The sequence below is a fragment of the Saccostrea echinata genome, unplaced genomic scaffold, assembly GCF_033153115.1.
Source record: "Saccostrea echinata isolate AGI-Se365-2 ecotype Australia unplaced genomic scaffold, CSIRO_AGI_Sech_v1 ptg000005l, whole genome shotgun sequence".
Classification (NCBI taxonomy): domain Eukaryota; kingdom Metazoa; phylum Mollusca; class Bivalvia; order Ostreida; family Ostreidae; genus Saccostrea; species Saccostrea echinata.
Window position 1 is genome coordinate 15,035,771 of NW_026889754.1, and position 14,211 is coordinate 15,049,981.

The 14,211-nt window shown below is 32.2% G+C and overlaps 1 protein-coding gene across 7 annotated transcripts in view; it reads left to right on the forward strand.

Moving 5' to 3' along the window:
- Positions 1-14,211, forward strand: part of LOC133179815 (myosin-10-like) — a 63,505-nt gene that overhangs the window by 19,747 nt on the left and 29,547 nt on the right. For 6 of the 7 annotated variants that reach the window (XM_061314491.1, XM_061314485.1, XM_061314487.1 and 3 more), the window contains one exon: positions 12,482-12,592. The exons of the other annotated variant lie outside the window; for it this stretch is intronic. In XM_061314491.1, the coding sequence (XP_061170475.1) occupies positions 12,482-12,592 (111 nt within the window). The remainder of the gene's footprint in view (positions 1-12,481; positions 12,593-14,211) is intronic. 7 annotated transcript variants of the gene reach the window in all.

A 14,211-nucleotide genomic window follows, 5' to 3' on the forward strand; every position in this document is an offset into this window, starting at 1 on the left:
GCAGTACAGATTGCATATATGCATTCTTTTTAGTTCAAATTCATCAGGTATGATATATGAATACTTGTAATCGAGAGAACTTGTCTACTTTGAGTGACAATTTTGGTGATTATTTTCATAAAACTGTTTGTAATATTCTGTCAAAGAAAAATATTGTAGGAAAGATGAATAAAAGAACAATATCAATTTTGTGTAAGGTGTGTTTGTGATAATATAACAACAACAAAAATTTATTCCATCCACAATATTTATCTATATTCTGTATCATAGCGATGTACCCCTAAAAATTTAAGCCATTATTTTTTGTAAATGTCATGGGATATGTGATAATTAATGAAATGATGAACATATATAAAAAACAGGTCATTGTCATATTGAATACACTTCACTTTAGTCAGATTCATTTGTTCAGAAGATTGACCTCGTCACAGTGACCTTGACCCAGACAAAGATTTGCAAAATGACCTACGTTTTTGCAGCTTCCATGTGCATGAAGTTCTTTACAGATCAAAACATTACTATACAATGTAGACTAAAATATATACTGACAGAAACACTAATCAAAAGGGAAAAAAAACCCAACTAATTTGTTCCCCACATGTATATCAAAAATATCAATAAAAAATATTCACCCCCCCCCTTCTAAACAGTAAACTTATGTAAAAATAAATAAATAAATTAATGTAAATAAAATAGCAAAAATCACCCTAACCCAACCCAGAATAAATCATTTATTCCCATATCTAATATTAATTTTTTTCTTTAATGTTGTAAACATATTTACATTCTATTTTTTACTGATACATTTTGAACATCTCAGATATTTTACGTATGGACATTGAACGTCACTTCTACAATGCACGCAATGCACATGTACCTATTACGTACATTTTTTTTTCCCTCAAACGGTTTGCTAATATTGAGAGTATCACAAGAAATCGCGATGCGAATGCAAAGTTTTGAAGAAAGGTATACTTTGTTCTTCGAAAAATGGTGCTATTTTTAGATGTTGGAAAAACCCATGAAGTGTGTATTTGAAGGTATCATCGTTTTGACTGCATATTTTGTCTAACAAAATATATTAACGTGTTTTCTACGTAATATCATATTTATTCTCTCCTCCGCTAAGTTATATTCCTTTTCTTTGGTGTATGTTTTATGTTAGCGTCCTACGCCGTCTTGACGACACACCATTTTTGTTTACGAAGTACAGTGTTCCGAAAACTGCCGATGTCAGACACCTCGGTAAATGCCGTCATTTTTACCGGAAATGGCGTATTACACCTCTAATACCTTAAGTAAAACATTCTAAGCACCTTAATTAAATACTAAAAGAAACAAAATTTCTTTAGCTCTGTTGCATGCTGAATGCATTCACCTTAATTTCTGTAGATGATGATCACCAAATTTTTATGACGTCTTATCTTTGTAATACATGTATTGTTATTTGGTATAGATAAGTGAGAGTATTTCCATGAATTTGATTATTGTTGTAAAAAAAGTTCTTCTGAATAAAAAGTGATTTACAGTGTGATGCCTCTGTATTTTTCTGTCAGCCAGCTAGATGTTTAGAAATTATACTACATGTATTGTTCAAAATAATATTGATTTAATATGCAATTTGCACCTGCTGGGGATTCATTATTATTTTTTCCATCTACCTGAACAATGCAGAGGGCTCATGGTGGGTATGACTGGTTGACAGGGGATGATTACTCCTCCTAGGCACCTGATCCCACCTCTGGGATTTTCAGGGTCTGTGTTTTTGTCCTGTACACAATTTGTATTTTTTACTTGATTTATGACATTGATTAATGATCATTATCGTCATCTGTCACATTCTTACAGAAATGGACAGATTTTAAAAAAAAAAAATGTATTTCAGAAACATCTTCTGTGTATTTTTTTTCTCCATAGTTAATTTGCATGATTGATTATAAAACCTATATAATTGTAATTTGTAAAGAACAGTAACTCTGCATTGAATTGATCAATCTCTGTAGGATTAAATTCCCTTTGAATCCTGAGCTCTCTTATATTAAAATCCTATTAAAGAAAACCCCAGAAAACTGCCATCGATCACAAATTGTCTGATTTTCTTCACAAAAGCCTCTCTTTGTGTAGAACATTTCATAATCCCACCAACATGTTGAAGTGCTGGTAATAATAATTAGAGATCAATAGATTTAAATGCTTCAGACCTGTAACTACTGAAGGAAAATTCTATAAACCAGTGTCCTGTCTCAGGCAGGGGCCTGATGTGTAGCAGTAATTTGTTACAGAACAAGGCCTCTGTTATATTGACCGGGAAGACGTGTTGTTAACAACAGTATTCTGGGTAGTAATTTAATTTTTCTATAAAAGACTTATGGAATGCTTATAGTACTTGGTTTTGACTTTCTCAGCCACTATAGCTAAAATTCAAGCCAGAGAAAAAAATGGTGTTGAGATCAAGATTTATAATAGCATTCATTGAGTATAGGTGTTATAGTCATTCTAAACCTCTTACACTAGTAATACAATTGTCAGGAGTCAAGTAATCTGATTAGAGAATGCAGGTCTTATATAACTCAATACTCTGACTTTTTAAAAATGTATATTTGAATGCAGTCAGCAAATTTATATGTTAGGTTTGGTTTTAAAAGTGGATGCCATATAGTAAATAATTGATAATTGTCTGTGTATGAATTTATCAGCTCTTTCAATAATAGATAAATGAGATTAAACTGTGATTCTTTATAGTGAAAGGTGTACTGTAATAGATAGAACATAGCAGTCATAAAACAGACAGACAGCAAACTTCTCTGCCTTTGTAGTACATCAGTGAAAGTATATTTCTTCATTAATGAACTCCAACTCCATAAAACATTGCTGAAAAAAGTTGTTTGTTCATGGATTTGTGAAAGACAGATAGATGAACTGATTTATCTAGAAGACCACACAAAGAGTTGTCCCCCTTGAGCGTTGAGTTTTATAATGTCTACCTGAATAAATAATAAATAAAGTGATAATGGTTTAGCAGTAAAACAATTTTCATTTAATCTTTGCTGAAAAAATCTTCAGATTCGTGTGTCACTCTCTGTTTCCCGGATTGTCAGATGTTTGTTCGTGGGAGATTAAATCTGCGCAGATATATTAAAATGTGAACGTTTTAAATCAATAAGCTTCCAATATGTATATATAAAGATGTAAGAAAGGAGTATTTACTTATAGGTGTGTTATTAAGCCTCGTGCTGTTTAAATCTACCTTCACGGATGGCACAGATTAGCAAATACAGCTCTTGTTCCAACTTGAATAAAATACATAAATTAGCATCTTATGGTTTTAATGCTTTATGAGATGAATTTTAAATAATAAATTTCTGATTTCTGCATTTTGAAATTTTAAGCGAGGGGTAGGAAAGCTTTGTGTGTATTGAATGGCCTGAAGTGGTATAAATTTCATTTCGTTTTTTAGACTATTTCTTCTCATTGAATACTTAAAAAAAAAATTACCTACAGATAAAATCATATCCAATTGAAATAATGTCAGGGAAGTTTTTTAATGTACTTGATGAGTATTTGCTTTTGGAGTATATGAGCTGAATCTTTATAATTGTGAAAAAATGTCTGTATAAGAAGACCATCTTTTCAATTTAAATTCATTTTAATAAGGAGAGGTAATGGAATAGAAATATATTTCAGAGGAAAGTCTTTTTTAATAATTGATTTATTTTGCTTCACATCACTAATGATTTAGATTTATATGCCCTTCAATTTTTTTGTCATATAAAAGTAAGTAAAGTCACTGTTGTGTTTATTTGAAGAAAAAAAAAAAATTGAAAAATATATACTTTACAACTGATTGCATGAAACCAATTTGAAAATTAATCAAAATATTTAAGCATTAGCTAGATAATCAAAGACAAATTACAGGTGGAAGCTAGACTGTTTTTAAAGTGTGTAGTTTATTCCTTAATCCTGAGATGCATGTTTAAGTGGATTGCTTCAGTACTTCACTTTAATCCAGATCTGTTTTAAGTTGTTATAGTAAGTTTATTCAATGTTAGGTTGGAGTATTTTTGTACAAATTTGGATAACCTTTTGTTGATCTCTGTTGGGATTTATTGACCAAACACATACAGATTTGGAGTCGTTGTTTGCTAACTGTCCTGTTTGTCGTTGACTAATGTTGATTCAACGATGAAGACAACATGGCACTTGATCTTACTCATACACACGTTTTATGTGTCCTGAAACTCGTGCTATGCTTCAAGAAGGCTATTAAACTATGTACGTCAAATTTGATGCAACTGATAATGAATAAAATTGAATGCAAATTAAAACAGGGGAAAAAAGAGTTAAAAATGTCTTTGCTAAGTGGTGTTCACATTTAGATCAGTGGAATACAATGAGTGTTATGTCAAAAGATCTGAATTTTGAGATTGTGTAAATTCTTGCAAATTATATTGAAGACATTTTGCTTTTTTTATTGACTTAATTTGTAAATTACCCGCTGAAAAAAATTTGTCAGAAATTTGTTTCTAGAAATTTGATAATCTGTATTTCAAAGAAGTTCAAGTGAATCATAATTTTCCTGTAAAAGCTGAGGTATCAATAACATATCTACAAAAACTTTTTTTCCTTGATTCGCTAGAAATTTTAACGTTGGCTTTATGATCATATAATTCTGGAATCCCAAAAGCTAGCTATGACTTGAAAACCTTATTTTTTATAATCATATTATGTAATTCAGAAGTATAAAAGTACACCCGATAAAACAGAGGTATACACGGATAGTAAAGCTGGCCCGATTAAAAACCTGTACCCTTGATTTCAGTTATGTCATAGATTTGCTCTTAAAGATTTATTTTCTTTTGATATAAAGTTCACTTCTATATATACATGTTCTAAGATCTGTGTGAGATTTAACACTTTTAAATTAGCCGTTAAAATTCTTAACGCTTTATTTGTATGAAGGACCTAATTCCCCGTTTGTTTAAGGAACACTTGTTTAGTATTGAATCAAGGGTGGTTTTTAGATTTAAATAAATTTTCACAATATGTCAAGTAAAATTGGAGAAAACAGATTTTGTTAATTAATTCAACATGGACTCTTAATGTGTTTGATTCAACAGCTATACATTTTTAGAACTTCTGTCGTAAATTAATTTGCCGGAAGGACTTGCACACATGATTATCAGGCTCTAAACTATTACATTTAATGCTGATGGATTACTTTTCTTTTTTTGATACTGCGGTTCAATATTTATTCTTTGAATGGACGGTGAAATTAAATGTACATGCAGCATATTTTCCACTTCCATAGGACATATGATTGGATTATAATGTGTGTTTGTATAGACCCAGGATTTTCAATTGGGTAATTTTTCAGCATAAAGGGTATATTGCAGTGAATTTCAATATTGATACAAGACTGAAAGCCCTCTCTGATCGGGATTTTTGAGTTACATAGCTACAACTAATGAAATCTTGCAATAGAACTCGACGTTTAAAAAATTACATAGGAAAACAAGAAAAAAGAGCTAAAGATATATAGGTACAAGAACAGAGGGGGTGAAAGAATGGCTTTAAACCCAGATTTAACTGTTTTTCAATGAACTTATTGAATTTGAATTGAACATATTGAAAACTGATACAAAATTTAAATCGCTCTTGGAGATATTGGGAAGGCCTTGTGCCCATGAAGACGTAGCGTTACTCGTCGTTAGGAAAAAAAAAGGACTACTCAGTATTGATTTGTCCGTCTTTTACGGGAGATTTTTATTCTTCTCTCTCTACTGGATTACTAAAGGACTACGGGAAAATTATCTGACATATCTCCCTGGTTTATTGGATATTGTGCCTTTTTTTTTCTAAGAATAACTGTGTTGTGGAAAAATATTGTTGGAGAGCTAAGATTACCACATCTGTTAATGTTGCATTTGGGAATCTTTGATCAATAGTTATATATGTTGAAATTTTGTGATTTACCTGAGAATTGGGAGTGAAAATCATCTGTGAATGACGAGTGAAATGCCAAAATTTCAACCTTTACTAGGTAAAAATAATTTCCATTGATTAAATCACACAGAGGAATTCATTGAGGTGCTTTTTTCCTGTAAATTTTCCATGCATTTTGGCTGCTAGCTGCTGAATTGAAGTTCGTAGTGACCAAATATATTGGATATACACCTGGATTGCAGATTTGAAATACACCATTGACCAAATCTAAGAATAGGAAATTGATAAAAGTTGGCAAGTTGTAGTATATCTAAAAGTTAAAAGAGAAAATTATTAGGAACAGTTTTATCAATTTAGTTCTATTTCATGTAGAATGCCTGCCTGGATATCACACAAGTAATGGAGCTGGTGACCTTATTATGGGAGACTGTGGAATTTATATCATATTTAAAGGGGTGGGGTGGGGGTCTTTGATCAAAAGGTTATATGTTGATCAAAAGGTTATATATTGATCAAAAGATTATATATTTCTCCACTCTATCTTTTCCCCCTACCCCTCCCCCCTCTACCTCTCTTGCTTAAATTAATGCATTTTTGGGGTGGGGGGTGGGGGGGTGGGGGGAAGAAAGCATAATTATCTGAGTGCCATTTATAATAAGGGCTTAGCTTTTGTAAACACATTCTCTCCTTACATTATAAGATTTTAGTTCATATTAAATTTTGGACTTGTAATTTTCCAGCCCTTGTTTGTGATTTTCCAGCCCTTGTTTCTGTGTCTTGGAGAGTTTATGACTGCCTTAATCTAATCACAGACAAACATTATAACTAAACGTGTCACCCAAGTCACACTGTTCCTCTCTCAAAGGATTAAAAACAGTTTAATGGAGTTTAGTTATCTCCCCCTATCTGTGTGTAATTCGTTGTGTCCATAACAGTACTGGATTTAAGCCTTGATAAGGCCCCAGACTTTTTAGTTCTGTTGATTTTGTGTCGTTTGGAGTCTATGGCAGATTATTTCTGATAAACTTATCTGTAATTGATAGTCAATGTTTAAATGCTTGGAGGATCTCGAGATAGATATTTGTGGTCTTCTAAGTTTTGACGTAATTGCACCTCAATGGAGACAATATTACATAAGAGTTCTTATCACATGATGTCAATTATAGATACGAACTGTTAAATGTATACTTAGACAATTTTCTTCTTAAATTTCTTCATTTTACTTGTGGAAATTGCTCTTCACTTGAAGTTCATACTTATTTATCAGTTCTCTATGAGACAGAGATTTGAGATCGGGAAATTAAGTCTTGTCTATCCATTACCCATTAATGGTGATCGTGATCACCTTATTCTGGTGTCCAAATTAAAGAAATTATTTTATTAGATGTAGCTGCCTTTTGAAATTAATAAAGAGAGACTGTTTTTCAGACAGGTATTCATGAATAAAGTTCTGATTACACAACTAAAACACTGAGTTATTGAGTAAATTAAAGTGACTTTCATTTTCTTCATCTTTTACCTGTGGAAATTGCTCGTCACTAGTGGTTCATATCTGATCTGTTCTTACCTGGAGACAGAAATCTGATATACTGAAATTCTGCTCTGTGTATTCATTAAAATACCCATTAATGGTGGTCTCAGGCTTCGGCTAGCTCACTTTTTTGCTGATGTCTCTCTTCCAAATTTAAAAATTTAATTAATTTTAACTATTAGAAGATGTAACTGCCATGTGATATAAAGAAAGAGAGACTGTTTAATTTTCAGAAAGATATATACTCATCTATAAAGTTCTGAGTACACAACTAAAACATTGAGTCGCTAAGTGAGTTTTAATTCTCTTATTTTGAGTCTGAGTTCAATTTTTATGTGTATGAGTAAACCTAGAGTCATTGATGAAGTCCCAGTAAATATATGTATATCTAAGCAAGCTGCAGGATTCAACAGATTCAGAAAATCATGCTTTTTTAAAACCAATTTAATACGCAGAACTCATATTTAAGTGAAAACGTTAGGATGAATGTTTTAATGGGGGATTAAACATTTTATGGAGAATTTTTTTAATGTCATAATTTAAGCATGATTCAGTTATAATTCCTACACATTTGTAATTACCATCCAAAGAATGATTAGAATTTACACTCAGGTGACATTTTAATTTTTAGTACTTATAACTTGAGACTTTTATCATTTAAATGACAAAAATGAGAATGATTCTCTCTAATTAATATGATTTTTGTAAATAGCAGCTTGAATTTCTTGTGCTAGTCAGAGGTTTAGGACTTTTAAATCTAATTGAATGTTTAGATCTATAAATATACAAGATAAGACAATAGAGATTGTCATCTGATATTATGACAGACATATTCCATTTTATTGTGTTTAGTGAACTTAAAATGTTATGTCTGTAGCTAATTACTTAAATGTCAAAAACTTTTTAATCCAGGGGATATTAATGGGAATTTTATTGACTTCCAAGTAAGGCAGGGGGTAGAAAATGCTTGACTTTTTTATTTTTGTATCCTGACAATTAGGGACAAACCTTTATGGATTCCCCATTGTTTTTACCTCCCATAAGGATTTCAGTACAGTGCAACCTGCTTATGGTGAAAATATTTAAAATGAATATAGGGTTATAATGAAAAGGATTCCTTAAGAAAAGCAACATTTTTTTCCACCTGTGTTCAGTAATGGCTTCAGTTAGGTCAAGTTATATAGTCTTGCTTGAATCAGAATCTTTGCTATACATGTAGTTGACAATTATGGCTTTTTCTTTAAGGGTATTCCCTATATTTTCTCAGTCACCAAACATATATTGGATTTCTTGGTGTCAAGTAAGTGATTAAGTGGAGCACGTGGGTCTGTTGTCAAAGGTGTTTGGCCAGTAACCCAAAGGTCGCTGGTTCAATCCCCACTGTGGGCACTTAATGTTGTGTGTCCATTGACAAGGCACACTATCTGTTGTTATGTCCATTGACAAGGCACACTATCTGTTTCAGTCCTCCCAGCTACCATGGGTACCACCTTATGTTGGGGGTTAACTTGTGATGGACTGATGAGCCATCAAGGGGGAGTCAGTGACTCTCATCTGTTTATATTAGTACCACTGAACCAGGTACATCTTTAAGCATTGGCCTCATGAGCCTCATAGCTCGCAGAAGGATTTAACTTTTTTTAACAGATAGGTCTTTTGGGATCTGATTTTGTTGTTGTTTTTATATCATTCAGTAAGTCATATATTCATTGACTTTGTTTAATTAAACATGAGTCTGCCAACATTATGACTTCAGTAAGTTTGAAAATATATTTGGGATTCTACTTTAATTCTCAGATACCCATTTCATACATGTTGTAATTTTTCCTGGTTTAGAAGAAGATTTCATTTAATTATTACAATGCTTGTCACTCCCTACTCTATAAAAGTACAGCCACTCTTTACATGTCATTTTTCAAAGATATATTTTTCTGATATCCTTGGTGATGCCAATCTCTGTTATTGCTTCTTCAGCTTCTCTGTATCTTTATGTAGCAATTTAATCTCTGGCTTACATTAAGTTTTAGGGAAGATGAAAGGTACCTTATAAGCTCTCCATGCTATTGGAGATCATTGTCCTAGTGTTAAAATTACCCAGAAATCATTGTCCTTATGTAAAATTACCCCGATGATTTGACCGAGATCCGGTTGTTATAGTGGGTAAACCTCTGTCTATAAAGTTAATTGACAATGTAACCATCAAAGCCAGAGGTTTAATTAGTGTTAGAGACAGGTACTCACCTGTTAGTGCAAAATGTCCAATTAACCTGTCTGCTAACGAGAAAAACAGCAGTTCACTGATACATTTAGACTTTTGTGACTGTTGATATATTTCATTCAGGATTGTCTTAGTGTATGTTCCTTACATTCAATTTATGTGGGTGTGTTGATTTGGAATTATAGATATTTATTTCATTCCTAATTGTCTTGATGTCTGTGTACCTTACATTTTATTTGTCTGGGTGTTTTGAGATTTGGAAGTAGATATTTACATTTATTTCTTTCCGTATTGTCTTGATGGTACATGTGTCTTCAGTGATATTTTCATTTGGAGGCCTATAGTACAAACTGATGTCTTAATATTTTAAAATAGCTTCTCTTGTTTTGATTTCGTACTGCAGACCTGAAATTGCTTTGGGAATTAAAGGTCAGGATTTTAAGTAGCCAAATGTTTACAATATTTTTACAGGAAAAGTTCTAAGAGGAAATTCTACTCACTTTGTGATTGACTTAAGTGTGTGAATAGTTTTTTTGTTCCAAGACCGTGATCTTTGAATGACTACAGTAAAAGCTAAGTGACTAATGATAATCCAGACAGCAGTACTAGAGTGTGATTTCTCCAAAATGATCTACCAAAGAGTGATATGCTTTAAAACAAGAACATCATCATATGTTCATTGATTATAAGTGCCAGGTACAGGTACAATTTTTGAAGTTGTTCTATCTTCTCCACTTGAGGTTGTAGATCTGAAGTTTGATCAACAAGAAATCAAAATGTGAAAGTCAGCAATTCCCAGTGTTCTGTGGAGATTAAGAGTTCTGTATAAATTCACCTGTAGATTTGGAGGACTTAATCTTTAATCTTACAAACTGGGTCATTAATCAGACTGAATACTGAGTAAAAGTGGGGACATGTTTGGCTTCTGTGAAGTGTATAGAGGTGTATGGGAATAGACCACCTGTATGAGTGAAAGGGTGGCAATTTTCTGTCCATTTTTCCTACAAATTTAAGATTTAAAGGTTCAGTGGACTTTTATAATGATGTACATACCAGAATGTCTGATGATGAGAGTTTAAAAGAAAATGTTTTGCTAATAATGAATATGTAATTTGGTGTAATTAAGAGTTAGCTATTGACTTACTAAATGAATATTGCGATCATATATCCTCTCTCTTGTAGAATGAGAACTCCATTACTTGTGTGAACAAGCAGGCTTGCTTTTTTAAAAAAAAAAAAAAAAATTTAATATTGATAAAAAATAAAAAAAAGCATCAAATTACCATTCAGTACTGAGAAATTTGATTTTTATGCATCGTAATGGAAAAAAGGAACTGATACGTATCTGTAATTGTATTAATGGGCAGGATGTTAATTTTTAATGATCTATCTTTAAATTATCAGGTTTAAAATTTCAAGGAGCATGGGAGTGTACTAATTGAAGGTTTGAAGTGAAGTATCTGATACTTTTAAAGTATCGCAATTTGTAACAGAAATATTCTATAGTGAATGTTGGTGTTCCATATGATACACAGACCTAAATAGTGATGAACACAAGACATTCTACAACAAGTGAGGAGATCAAGTGATGTACACTTGTTTTAATGAAGTTTGATATAAAATGACAGTGGAAACAGTAATAAACAAACAGGTCAACAGTGGAAAAGTCTGAAAAGCTGTGCAGGAAGTTGTTAAAATGTAAATTTTGTGAAGGGTGATAACTGTGCAATAACTGAATTCTCTCAACTGAGAGAGATAACTCTTATAAGTATCAAGGGAGACAACTCCAGCAAGACTGATACCATTAGAGACATTTCTTTAAGGAAATTTTCTTCTAAAAGGAGTAATTAATAACAATTACTGTATAATTATAAACATTGTGATAAATACAGTATTAAATGTCCAATATGGCCGTCCAAATGGTTCAGTATCTTGACCTTCGTCAGACAATCAATGTTGACCCCCCGACCTTTCACATCATCCAATACCAGGTAGGTTTTGATTGGCTCAGATTGACACCATTAAACCTGAGGTTTTGATTTGATTAGCTCAGATTAACACCATAATTACTGTCCCTGATGTTTTGAGTACAAATTGGACAAATTCACCATACCATTCAGATTCCATTTATTTTTTATTATCTGTTAATAAGATTTGATGTGTGATGGCGAAAATTGATTTGCACAATTTATTTGTCATAAAACTTGTGTTTATTTTTTGGGTAATTGGGATTTTATGTGTTTGTATTTGGGGTAAAAATATTGTGACACGTTGAAGAATTAAGAATTTAATATGCTTACACCAGAGGCATAATGTGGTCCAAATGCTGAATTTCTAATTCTTCTTTAAATTAAAAAAAATGCTTCGTATGAAATGAAATCATGTAATATATGGTACAGAATGTTTTCAATATTAAGCATTAATTTAGTTGATTAGAATGTTGTTGAGGTGAAGGAATCGTTGTTTTATCCGAGTTGCAGTACTAGTACATGTAATTATATAACAGCAGGGAGTCTATAATGTATTAGAATACACCTCGATCCTCAACACTTAAAGTAAAGAATACCCATTGAATGTTGGCACCTGTTGAATATATACTATTTAGTAGTTGTGTAATTTTGATTCCATTTTATTTGTTTCATGTAAACAGTTTTCTGAGTTTGGTTTGCATTCCCCATATTTGCACTCCAAAGTTTAAGTTAATTTATTTTGTTAACACTAATTCAGCCATGTTTTCTTTTGCTATTTTTGCTTTGATTATTGTTGCACTATTGCTGCTGAAATTTCAGGAACAAATCAGTGAAGCGGAACGCCAGGTAATACAGGCTGAAAAAGAGGCTGCTCTCGCTGCTGATCAGGCTGATAAACTTCGACAAAATTTGGTTGAGCTTCAACTCCGAGTATGTCTCATAAATCTGAAACTAAATCCTCATCAAACCTATTAATTTTGATATTAACCAATCAGTTTGTGTCTGGTTGACTAATAGATCAATTAACCCATTGTCTGTTAGTTAGTAGTTAACTATCATGACACAACTAACTAACCCCTCGTCAGTTATTGCTGACTTAAAAACAAGATGTGTTTGTGAAACACTGATGCCCACATATGACAGCTTATTGCCAAGGTTAAAGTTTCTTAAATACAAGTCAAATTCCAAGGTCAAAAGGTAAAAAATGTTGATACCCAAAGAAAGGTCATGTCACAAGGAATGTACACGTAAATTACGAAAGCATTTAGAAATTATGGTCATGGTGAAATTTTTTTAAAAATAGGAAATGGTTAAAAATGTTACTATAAATACACATGTGAAATATGAAAGCCCTAGCTAGCACCAGGTAGTACTCTTCAAAAGATACTGCCAAAGTTGAATTTTTTTTTTTCAGAAGTTAGGTAATATTCCAAGGTCAAGGTCAAAAGGTAAAAAATGTTGGTAACAAAGGGGAAGTTTTGTCTCAATAAATAGAAATGTGAAATAGGAAAGCCCAGTAGCACTAGCAGTTCAGAAGTTATGGTCAAGGTTACAGTGCAGGGAACTAATTTTGTTACATAAACCAGCATCAGCATAAGCATTAGTAGCATCAGGATCGAGCTAGCATCAGGATCAGCATTTAAAAAACAGCATTACCAGGATCAGCATCAGCAAGCATAGGATAAAACCAGCATTGACCTACATAAAATCAGCGTTATCCTACTAGCATCAGAAAATCAAAGAGTTTTAATTCAGTAAAAAATTAAAAAAGAAAGAAAGAATATTGGTCAAAGTATTCACATTATTGATACATAGTGAGATATTATGATCAAATAATTGTAAAAGGCACTTTTATTGCTTTAAACGGCAATGCTGAAATTCATTATCTACTGCAGGTAGCTGCTTCCGGTAGCATTGACCTAATTATAAAACAGCATCAGGATAAGGATTACTAGCATTAAATCAGCAAGCAAAGGAAGCATTCAAATCAGCAAGCAAAGGAAGCATTCAAATCAGCATCGATGCTGTAACAAAACTAGTTTCCTGCACTGTAGTTTGGTAAAATTTTTCAAAAGTGTGTCAAAGTCCAAGGTCAAGAGGTAAAATGTGTTGGTACCCAAAGAAAAGTCTTGTCAAAAGGAATACACAATGTGAAATATGAAAGCCTTATCTCCGATCAATCAAAAGTTATGGGCAAGGTAAAAGATTTTGCAGACAGACAGATGGTCGGACAGACCAAAATTTATGTTCCCCCAAATCTTTGATTACAGACCAAACTAATCCTTAAGTTTGATTCTTTAACTATGAAACTAACTATAACTAATATATAACCAATCATCAATTAACTAACTATAACTAATATATAACCAATCAACAATTAACTAAATGATTACAAGTAGGGTATACATGAAATCATTAATTTTGCACTAAGATGAATTTGAATCTTTTGTACATACATCATGAACATGCACTTTAGAATCAGTCTAATTTGTTATGATTGCCTTTTTAGTTGGATGTGAATTAGAATTAAGAATCTTAACAGGACTTGT